This window comes from Terrapene carolina, unplaced genomic scaffold (assembly GCF_002925995.2).
Source record: "Terrapene carolina triunguis isolate 2854851 unplaced genomic scaffold, T_m_triunguis-2.0 Scaffold30, whole genome shotgun sequence".
NCBI classification, from domain to species: Eukaryota; Metazoa; Chordata; order Testudines; family Emydidae; genus Terrapene; species Terrapene triunguis.
The window spans coordinates 7,937,353-7,948,711 of record NW_020664381.1 but is presented as its reverse complement, the minus strand read 5'-3'; the positions used below and the strand labels follow the sequence as shown (position 1 = coordinate 7,948,711).

General features: G+C 43.0%; 1 protein-coding gene across 2 annotated transcripts in view; it reads left to right on the top strand.

The window, feature by feature from the left end:
* The first annotated feature begins 899 nt into the window (after positions 1 to 899).
* LOC112109400 (interferon gamma receptor 2) overlaps positions 900 to 11,359 on the top strand; it is a 34,345-nt gene continuing 23,885 nt past the window's right edge. For both annotated transcript variants that reach the window (XM_026651398.2, XM_026651393.2), the window contains exon 1: positions 900 to 1,112. In XM_026651398.2, the coding sequence (XP_026507183.1) occupies positions 1,043 to 1,112 (70 nt within the window). In that variant the 5' untranslated portion in view covers positions 900 to 1,042. The remainder of the gene's footprint in view (positions 1,113 to 11,359) is intronic.

Here is an 11,359-nt window from a genome sequence, read left to right as displayed (position 1 = left end):
ATCACCACCTGCTTTCACATGCTCATACTATACTTCTCCATGGTTGGTTTTAGTCTAAAGCTGAACTTTCCTGTAAACTGAGCAAAATTCACTCACACATTTTTATTGTTTAATTAAAGGCGAGGCAATGGAGTCTAGTGCGCTGGCTGGGAGCCTGGGCCTTACGAGCTGGAGTTTGGCTGGGGGTCTCTGTAAACCAGGAAGAGGGTTAATTTTAGGGTTACACGTGCCCTCCGGGAGAACTGCAACCACAATTAGCAAACAAATAACGGGGCAAAAAAGCTGCAGGAGGCCTTGGTGCTCTTCCTGGCGGCCAGGGTCATTTCCCCAAAGGGCTCAGCACTCTCGGTGAGTGTGAGTGGCCCAGCCCGGCAAGCTGGGTGTGTCCCAGTCCCACCCCCTCCTGCGGCTGGGCTGAGGGCGAGGGCTGCGGTAGCTGGCGCACCAGGAAGTACCGCAAGGCCGCGGCTTCTCTCGGCCACCACAGGCCGGGGGAGAAGGGGGCTGTTGTGCAGCAGGGACCCGCGCTGGGCTCCGGGGGCGCGGCTTGTGCCCGCCCGCAGGGTTATTAGGCGAAGGGCAGGGGCGGGCACGCAGCAGCCTCCGCTGGAACAGCCCGGTCCGGCCCAGCCGCCGGGGCTCCGCAGCCGCGTCACAGTCGGGGGCGGGAGCCCTTCAGCGCCCCGCTCCCCGCGCCCCAGCCCGGGGCCCCACGCCGCGCCGCCGGCGGCGTCTGAGCAGCCCGCGCGGGGGTCCCCGGCTTTGCCAAGGAGGCGCTGGGCCGAGCCGCCCCGGGGCCCGCTCCCCTATCCCGCCGCGGGCTCTGCGCGGCTCCTCCCTGCCAGGGGGCACTGCTGGCTGTCGCCCCGCCCCGCCCCACATGTGGGTCGGGCCGGAGCTCCGGGAAGAGGTGGGTCCCAGGCGCTGCACATAGATCCCGGAGCAGCAGCGGCCGAGCAGTGACCCGCCCGGGCTCGGAGCCAGCGCAGTGTGAGCAGAGCCCACCCACTCCCCGGTCAACAACAGCGCCCCGACCTCGGCCATGCCGCGCCTCGGCGCCGCGCTGCTCCTCTGCCTGCTGGTGCTGAGCCTGCCCGAGCCCCCTGCCGCAGGTAGGTGCCGTGAGCCCTAGGCCGTGGGGCGCCCCGGGGCTGTGCGCGGGGGGCGCTGGCCCTTGCAGCCAGCGTGGCCGGACAAGGCAAGGGGTGTGGCGGGGAGCTGGGGGGCTTGTTTTGCTGCAGAGGCCCTGGTCACCGGGAAACCAGGCCTTAGTAGCGATCTGCCTGGGGCGAGTGCTTGGCTGGGGGGCTCCGTAGGGGCGTGGGGGGAGAGAGCCCCTCGGGGAGGTTTCAGACAGTGGTTAGTCGGAAAGCCGCTGGGGACGCATGTCCCTGCGCGAAGACTAGAAAAGCGATAGATGAAGCCAGCGATGTGTTAAGGTGAGCAAAAGTCTCCCTTGATTTTCAGTTCACGCCTAGGGGCAATCCTTTGGAGGGAGGGCAGGGGTTGTAAGTTCTGGGGACATCACTCGCCTTTATTTTTATTTTCAAACTTAATTGCTGGTTTTAAAATGTGTTGCTGTCTTTCGTATACACTACAGGCCACTCTCCTCCCCATAACGTCTTGACAGTTGCTAATTTATAAAAATGCTACGTCTAGATACACAGTGATGCACAGTGCTTGTACCTGGGGAATGGATTTTTGCTGCTCTAAATCTATGGTAGAGCCAGGCCTTCTGTGGTAGATAGGCCTTTTCCCCTTTCTAAGTTTTATATTTTTTTAAAATGGCTAAGCTATGTATCTCTTTGGATTTCAACTTGTCTGTAAACATTTTACTTATTGGGAAGTAAGTCATTCTTACTTGTGATGTTATGTCACAGTGCTGCCGCCTGGTTATCCCAACATCAGGGGCGGAAATCCCCGTTGCAACTCTTGCCTTGCAGCAAGCTGTTCCAGTATTCTCACGGGTAGGGGCTAGAAAGCGAGAGGAGTGTATTATAGTTTGCCTGCCACCTGCTATCCTATGCTTCCCAGATGTAATTTTGCTTTATAAAAAATGCTAACAGGCGAAGTGTCGGATACACAAAAGTTTTGAGACACAAAACTATGTTTTGATATTCAGATTAATAGAAGAAATCAAAGAAATTTAAATACTGGAAGGAACTCATTTTGTGTGTTAATACAGTGAAGCAATACATGAATAATACATAACATCATATAACTCAGATAAATGCAAAACAGATGCACAAAAGGGCCATTTAAAATGGTGTTTGTCTTGCCTATGAAATTCATTGTTCTGTTTTATACTTGGCTGTGTTTGTCTGTGCTGTGGGTGTGTTTTTCTCTGTTTGTTTTAGCTGCGTCTCATTGGGGACGGGGGGGCTCATCTGTTTCAATAATGGCTGGCAGACTTATTCTGCATTTATTAATTTGGGCTGTTTTAACCCAGTTGACTTGCAGTAGCATTCTTCACAATCTCAGACTGTAGTAAACAAAACCAGTAAAATATTCTTTGAAATTAGAGGCAGTTTTGTATAGGTGATCATTTATTTGTTCTTTGGATTTTTGGTTATTTTTTGTTTTATGTGTGAGTTATCAGATACTAAAATTTGAGTAACGATAATTAAGTGCCACAGAAATTGAGACCTGAGATAATACAATGAGGCTGCTTTTAAAATATAAACCAGAGTAAGCAAGGTACTGGACTTCACTGTGTAATGTGGCCCTATTATAATGTCTTTTCCTGTATCTCCAGTAAATATGGGTAATATAAAGCAGAATCACCTTTTATTCCAAAACATGTATTATGCTAGTCCAAATAAAATGAGAAGGAAGAGTCCTTACAAAATTGATGGTACAGTTTGAGAAATCAGTCATCTGAGCTGAGTATTTTCCTTTACAGTGTTCCATGGAACCAGTCCCATTTCGCAATAATTTGCCGTTTGGCATGTGCCCCATTAGCTTGGTATACAATTGCAAAATTGTAGTTTAAAACAGTTTTGTGTGTGTGTGTGTGTGTGTGTGTGTGTGTGTGTGAGCAGTTAGTTACATGAAGAATTGCTATTGAAACTTTGTTACAGTGTTTAAATGTGGATAAATTCTAGTTCTGAGAGAACATAGTTAAAATAGTCAAATTTCATTTTTTACTTATTACCCCAAACCCTCTATCTTTTATCTATTATGTTTAGGGTTGGAAGAATTAGATTTTATCAGTAAATGTCAAACATTGATTTCAGCATATAAACACAAACCAACAAAAAATATTTCCCTCAATAATAATTGAAATTTACAGATAGGCAATGTAGGGGAAACGCTGTTTGAGAAATTATTGGGGTTTGATTTGAGGATATTTACTTTGTATATTTTTGGTGTGATGTTGACAGTTTGTGTTTTTACAGGTTTAAAGTTTAACAGCTTTAACTTTCTGAATCTCAGTATCTGTCAATAAATAACTATTGTCTGACCCCATCTCTCATAATTTTCTGCAATTATGAAAATTTAAATTGATGAACATTCAAAAAAAGCTTTAAATCTATAATTATTGAAATTTTCAAAAAATAAAAATTGACCTCTGCCTAACTATGTTGCATAGATTTCTGACTCCGGAATTTCCATTTTGTGCCACTGCCTAAATCTAACTGCACCTTGAGGTATTGCTTCTCAAAGGCGATTATTTTGCTTCATGATCAAGTTCATGATCTGTCTGATATAAAGATCTAGAATTAGACTGATCTGTTTTGACGGATTTGCTGCCAGGTGATAATGTTGGAGTACTTACTTCAAACCTAAACTCAACCTTAACTATTACCCCAAACCCTCTATCTTTTTTACTCTTACAGTCACTTATTCATATTTATCTTGTAGTATCTTTAGTGTTCTCAATGGTGAACATGGGGAATTACTTGGAGGGAAACAATAAATCTTTAATTGTATCTGGACTATGTCAGAAGTTTCTGAAGTCCAGAAACAAATAACTTGTTCCCTCCTTTGTAAATGCTCCTTTTTCTGAGAGAAAAGTTATTTTAAAATGACACTAAATGTGGGTCTTGAACATTAGAAACATATAACAAGTCAAGGTTTCCTGTCTGCAGCATCTTGCAATCCAAATTAAATTGAACTCTCTTCAGACATTTCCTTTTCAAGAAGACTTAAGTACTGGATGCTTGGAATTATATTTTAATAACCTTGTATTTGATTTTAAAAAGAAAATGCTAAACACAAAATTATCAATTCCATGGAAATGAAAAGGTTGTTATAATGAAGTACTGCAGATTTAAATGAAAATTATTTAAATTAAAGCAATTTAAATCAGTGTTTTAAATCATTGATTTTTAATCAGCTTTTCCATTTGTACTTCAGTTATTTTCTAAAGAAAGATGCATTCTCATTGGTTGATATAACCATTAAAACATGTTGATTTACAACTAAATAGTTTTTACATTCGACTTGTTAAATTTTTTTGCTATCTAGTTAGAGCAATGGTTTTCAGACTGCAGGTCTCGACCCAGTACTGGATCATGGAATGTAAGGCACTGGGTCGTGGCTGCTCTGGTCAGCACCGCCGACCGGGCTATTAAAAGTCCCGTTGGCAGTGCTGCCTGGGTAAGGCAGGCTAGTCTCTACCTGTTCTGACAGCATGCTGCGTCCCAGAAGGGCCAGCTGCAGGTCTGGCTCCTAGGCAAGGGGGCCATGGGGTTCCGCGCGCTGCTCCTGCCCGAGCACCGGCTCTGCACTGGGGGGGGGGGGACAGTGCCTGTGGGCGAGAGCCGCGCGCGCCTCTGCCTAGGAGCCAGACCTGCTGCTGGCTGCTTCTTGGAAGCCTGCCTTATCACTGCTGCTGACCGGGAGCCACCCAAAGTAACCCTGTGCCCTGCCCCCTTGAGCCCCCCCAAACCCGGAGCCCCTTCCTGCACCCGGACTCCTCATCCCTGGTCCCACCCCAGCCCAGAGCCCTGATCCCCTCCCACACCCCAGCCCCTGTCCTGAGCCCCCCAAACCCAGAACCCCCTCCTGCACCCCAAACCTCTCATCCCTGGCCCCAGCCCTGACCCCCTCCTGCACCCAGAGCCCTGACCCCCTCCCACACCCCAACCCCCTGCCCCAGCCCAGAGCCACCTCCCACACCCTGAACCTGTCATTCCCAGCCCCACCCCGCAGCCCTCACCCCAACCCTCTGCCTGAGCCCCTCCCACATCCCAAACCCCTCACCCCCAGCTCTGTTGGGTTGCAGACATCAACAATTTTCTTCAACTGGGTCTCCACAAAAATGTTTGAAAACCACCGAGTTAGAGAATACCGCACTATATACATTTATTTAAGCAATTATATAACTTAATATTTTCAGATTCTTAATTGTACATTTTTAGTATATTAGAAAATGGTGAATGATTTGTCTCAATCTGCATTAGGATGGTAATTGGAATTTAATTAAACACATAAAGCAACATATACAATTTATTAAAACACCCCTAAACGTTTTGCATACATAAACTTCAGTGTTTTTCCATGAGCAGCAGAGTAAGTTTTCATGGTGGGTGGAGTCATAAATAATCATAATTTGACAACTGAGTCAATCACAGCTGAGGTAGAAAGAAGCTATAAAACAGGAGTATGAAACCACCCAGGTGGGGTCAGTGGATGGTCCTGATGAGATACATGATGGTGTTTCCTAGAGTCAGAGGCCGGCTCCCTATGATAACTTTGCCAGCCTGTTGCACCCAGTAGCACAACTCCTGGCTGCCCCACACGATCGAGCCCTTAATACAGTACATACATATCGTGCCATATTTATAAAGCTTGATCTCAAAAATTAGATGTTTTCCCCCTGATTCTTTATATAGAAAAACAGTCCCTGTAACTCTAATTCAGAGGGTTTTTAGAGACTCATGGATTCAGCATATTTAGTTTTTATTTAAATGTTGAGAGATTTAGGCCTTAATTTGTTGTACATTGATTTAATTTTAAATAGGTTTATTTTTAAAAAGAAATAATTTAAATATAAAAATAAAAAAATCCAATTTAAATAAAAAATATTTTTCTCCCCCTGCCCCCCATTCAGTTTTATCCACCCTGAAAATTACACCCACCTTATTTGGCACAAAGCTCAGAAGACTCGTGTATAGAAATGACCTCTTACTGTGTATCAACTGTCAAGTTAAAGGTTTTGATTAAAGTAGTCATTTCGGAGCCCACTGACTGGGACAGTCCTGCTTCTGAATAATGCTGTTGCTTCATACCAGCAGTATGTGAACCCAGTGTCAGGAAAAAATGAACTAGTTTCCTTCCTCTTTTGTTACTTCAGTAACAGTCCAGAAAAAAATTAGAATGTGCATTTCTCACCTTCAGCATTCTTGAATTGGCACCTATCTATGGTTGGCTAAGCGAATTAGCTGGTTATACAAGATACTCTGCCATGTGCATCAGACTAATAGTGAGCCCTAGCTGTTCAAGTATTCAGGAGTTTGCATGATACCATGATTCAAGAAAAGGTTGCTCTTTATATTTAAGCAAAGGATTCTCAGCAACCTTAGAAATACACACTAAATAGCAAATGAAACTATGCTGTGAACACCATTTAAAACTTACTTTTCATTGATCTTATGACAGCCAGCCCTGCCACGGATGGCAAGTTCATATTCTTCCTGATTCTCCAGAGTCACAGTTGCCAACTGTCACGTGGTAAATAAGCACCTGACTTTCACAATAAGCCAAAAATCAAGCTAATCCCATTTCAGAACAAGACCAAAACAAGCCAATCCCCAAAAACCCCAACACTGTGACTAGATCCCCCCTGGCGTGCAGTCTGGGAGTGTGGTGGGCCCACTGTGCACCCCAACTCTCTTCCCTACCACCCTTGCCTCCCCCTTGCCCCTGCTTGCCGGGAGCCAATTTAAAAAAAAGAAGCAATAAGCTACAATCCAAAAACTAGCCAACGAGCAACTCACAAGCCAGTTAAGCCAAAAACAAGCCCAATTTCTGCATTTTTTTCATGGGTTTGGCATATTTGCCCAGAGTGTGCTATATTGGTGACATCAAGTGAACTGCAGTAGGCTCAAAGACATTTTTCCCCAGTATTGTCCAGGTTTGCAAGTTTAAAAAGACAACATTGCAAAACCAGGAAATGTAGTAAAATTCTATACATACCAGAGGCCCTGTAGGCAAGTTTTGTGGTTAATGTCACCAGGAAAAATGTACTCTGTGGTATTGCAGTGAGACTGGGCACTCAGGAATTATTATTATTTATTTTAAAGAAGGGCTTCTTAAGCTAATACGCTAAAAGTTCCTAACTAATGAGACCATTTGGCATATTACACAAAGTTATTGGAAATTCATTAAAACTGGATGGGAATTGTTTTACAACACATTTTGTACAGGTTGTATTGTACTTCCCAATGTCTTCAAAGTGCTTTGGAAACATGCTAATTGTTAGCAAGCCTAATAGTTTTTTATAACTATTTTTTCTCTCTCAATAACTATCCCTTAGTTCCTTTGACTTGTTTTGTTAATTTCTGGTTTTGAAGTTCTTAAGCTGCATTTCTGCTCCTCAAGCCAAAACAGCAATAAACTACCCAGAGGAAAAAAAAATCTATTCTGATAAATAGAAAGCATCATATAAGGCCTAATTTTATGTGCAGAGGCTGGGCTTAGCATGGGCTCTGTAATATACCTAGGTTTATATCTATTTTAATAATAAGAAAAATCATATGAACTTGAATGAAAAATGGATATTTAAAAAAAAAAAATCACAACACTTTCATAACACAAGGCTGCCAGTCCTGTCTTAACTTTCCCTAGCTTAACTTGCCCGTATACTGTTTTCTAAGGGCTAGTCTACACTGAAAACTTACATTGGCTTAGCTACTTCACATGGGGGTCTGAAAAATCCACACCCCGTGGGAAATATAGTTAAACCAACCTAGCCCCCCAGTGTAGAGAGCACTAGGGGCAGGTCTTCACTTAAAATGCTGCATCAGCACTGCTGCATTTCTTCAATGAAGACTATCTGTGCTGATGGAGAGCTTCTCCTGGCATAGGTACTGCACCTCCCCGAGAGGCGCTAGCTATGTCGATGAGAGAATTCTCCCATCAACCTAGCATGCCTACACTAGGAGTTCGGTTGGCTTAACTGCGTTGCTCAGGGGTGTGGATATTTCACACCGTTGAGTGACATAGTTATGCCAACTTAATTTCCTGGTCTAGAGGAAGAATTCTCTCATCGATATAGCTACCACCTCTCGAGGAGGTGCATTGACTACAGCAACAGGAGAACCCTTCCTGAAGCTGTAGTGAGTGTCTACACTGAAGTGCTACACTGACTCAGCTGCAGTGCTGCTGTAATGTTTTAAGTGTAGACAAAGCCTAAGTGACTATATGAATGTGAGATTAACAATTTGCATAGCATTTCTTTATCCCAAACGACCCCAAACTGATTTTCAAATTTTGATGAGCTACCTCTGGAGCCACTTCTAGACTGGTACGCAGCTTGTATCGTGTTGCCCACGTGTAGTAAAATACAAGTTGAAAACAGGAAGTGAATAATAAAACATCTAACTGGAACTTTAGAATAAGTATACATAGGCACAACATAAATTACCTCATGGGAACTGGCCTAATATATGGGGTGTTATGCAATCATATGGGATTTGTAATAGTTATATTGTTGTTTTGGTTTAAAATATACATCCTCACAAAAATAATGCTCTTTAGTACATTGTCATTAGGTTATGGCAAGATATGATTACCCAAAATAAAACACGTTATCTCCCCTGGGTCAATATTAAATATTTATTGAAAACGATTTTTGAAATAAAATAGAAATTAATACAGCTCTGAAATTGTCAAATGCATATTAGCCACAAGCATGATTAAAGAATTAGAAAACATGATCTATATAATGACAGGCTTAAGGAGCTCAATCTATTTAGCTTAACGAAGATAAGGTGAAGGGATGAATTGATTACAATCTAGAAGCACCGATGTGAGAAACAAATATTTAATAATGGGCTCTTCAGTCCAGATGAGAAAGGTATAAGAGAGTGCAATGTCTGGAAGTTGAAGCTAGACAAATTCAGACTGGAAATTTTTGACAGTGAGGGTAATTAACCATTGAATAATTTACCAAGGGTTGTGATGGATTCTCCATCACTGACTATTTTTCAGTCAAGATTGGATGTTTTTCTAAAATACGTTCTAGGAATTATTTTTGGGAAGTTCTGTGGCCTTGATACAGGAGGTCAAACTAGATGATCACAATGGTCCTTGGAATCTATGAATAAGTGTATGGATGTTTGATATTTTCACATTCAAATGAGAAGACAACCTTTTGAAAGGCATAAAAGTCATTGCATATGCTGTGAGCAAGTCAACTGCAAGATTGCATTGAGAGGGAAAAGGTGAAAAACTAATTCAGCCCAGGTACAATAGTTTTCTATCCCATCTGTCATTGTATACAGAACAAAACTCAATGCTTGGGGACCACTGTAGCTTTCGATACTTGAATCCATCTTCATTGATTCAAATTATAAAGCTAGATGCTTATATGGGATCTGAATATTAGGAAAATAAGAACATAAGAATGGTCATACTGGGTCAGAACAATGGTCCATCCAGCCCAACACCCCATCTCCTGACAGCAGCCAAGTGACACATGCCTCAAAGGGAATGAACAGAACAAGGCAATCATCAAGTGATCCATCCCCTGTCGTCCAGTCCCTGCATCTCGCAATCAGAGGTTTAGGGACATCCAGAGCATGGTGTTGTATCCATGACCATCTTGGCTAGTAGCCATTGATGGACCTATCCTCCATGAAATAACATCTATTGGATCTACAGCTGAAAAGTGCTATATAGGAGCCAGTTATTTTATTTTATTATATGATGTTTTTCATCAGAAGATGTCAACGTGCTTAAATAGTGTAAAGAACAAAATCAAGAGCATAAAAGTTAGGAAATGCCAGAATTAAGGTTACCTGTGCAACCTTAATTTGGCCCTTTTGTGCATATGCATTATGATACAGTCTTTAATTACATTATCACACTTTTTCCCCACAGGACCTTGCCTCATTCAGTGCACTGGATAGATGGTGCCCACTTAAGGAGCCTGTTATTCTCTTCTTACTGTTCCAGTGTGGCCCCATGCCATATGTACTACACTTTATTCAAACCCTACTCTGAATTATTGATTTCCTTATGGTTCTTCTGTGGCATTCATTGAGTGCTTTACAAAGATAAATTAAGTTATTTGCACAATACTGCTGTGAGGTGAGAGGAGGTATTATCTCCAGTTTACAGATGGGAACTGAGAGAGAGGTTAAGATGAAAATTATGCATTAATTTTGGGTGCCCAATTTGAGATGCCTGGGACCTGATTTTTTCAGAGTACTTAGTGTCCAAAGCACTTCACCCACTGACTTCAGTTTGCAGCTGTGAGTGCTCAGCACTTTGGCAGCTCAGACCCTAGTCTCAAGTTGGGCACCCAGAAAAGGAGGAACACACAATTAGTGACCACCTGTGAAAAGTTTAGATGAAGTGACTTGCCCAGCATCACTCGGGAACTCAGAGGCAGGGACAGAATCCTGTTCTCCAGAGCACCATTCAACTGCCTTAACCATGAAACTGCCCTTTCTCCTCCTCCCAATCCCCTGCCTCATTTATCACACTTTCAACTTCTGCAGCAAATGAAGAAGGGGTCCTACAGATAATAGCCACCTTCACTACACAACCCTGATTCATCCATTGAGCAGGTCTATCTTGTGCACTGAATGAGGGTGATCTGCCTGGTCCATGGGCACTGACTGAGGCAGAGTCCTTTGGAAAATGTGATCATATAATTAAATACTGTATTGTAAATGCACAAGGGGTTGCACAAGCAACCTTATGTCTGCCATTTCCTAACTTTTGAATGCTTGAGTTTGCAACCTTAATGTTCTTTTAATGTTAGGGTGGTGGTTATTTTTCTTTCGTGTAACATCCAGTTTTTTAAAAAAAAGCAAACTGAAAAAACAAATTGTTAAGCATTGGAATAAATTGCTTTGGGGGATTGTGGAATCTCCATCCTTGGAGATTTTTAAAAGCAGGTTAGACAAACACCTGTCAGGAATGGTCTAGATAATATTTAGTTCTGCCATGAGTGCAGGGGACTGACCTCTCGAGGTCCATTCCAGTCCTATGATTCTGTGATTTTTAGCTCCAGAACTCTAATAGGTCTGCTGAGCATGTGGACACTGAGATGGTTCAAAGGGTCGTAATTTAGCTAAATTTGGGCATTTTTTTCATGAGAATGGCAAAAGGACATCACCTGTCAAATTTCAAGTTCCTCTGCTCCAAAGCATGGAGGTACTCGAGCTTCTCAATAAAATGG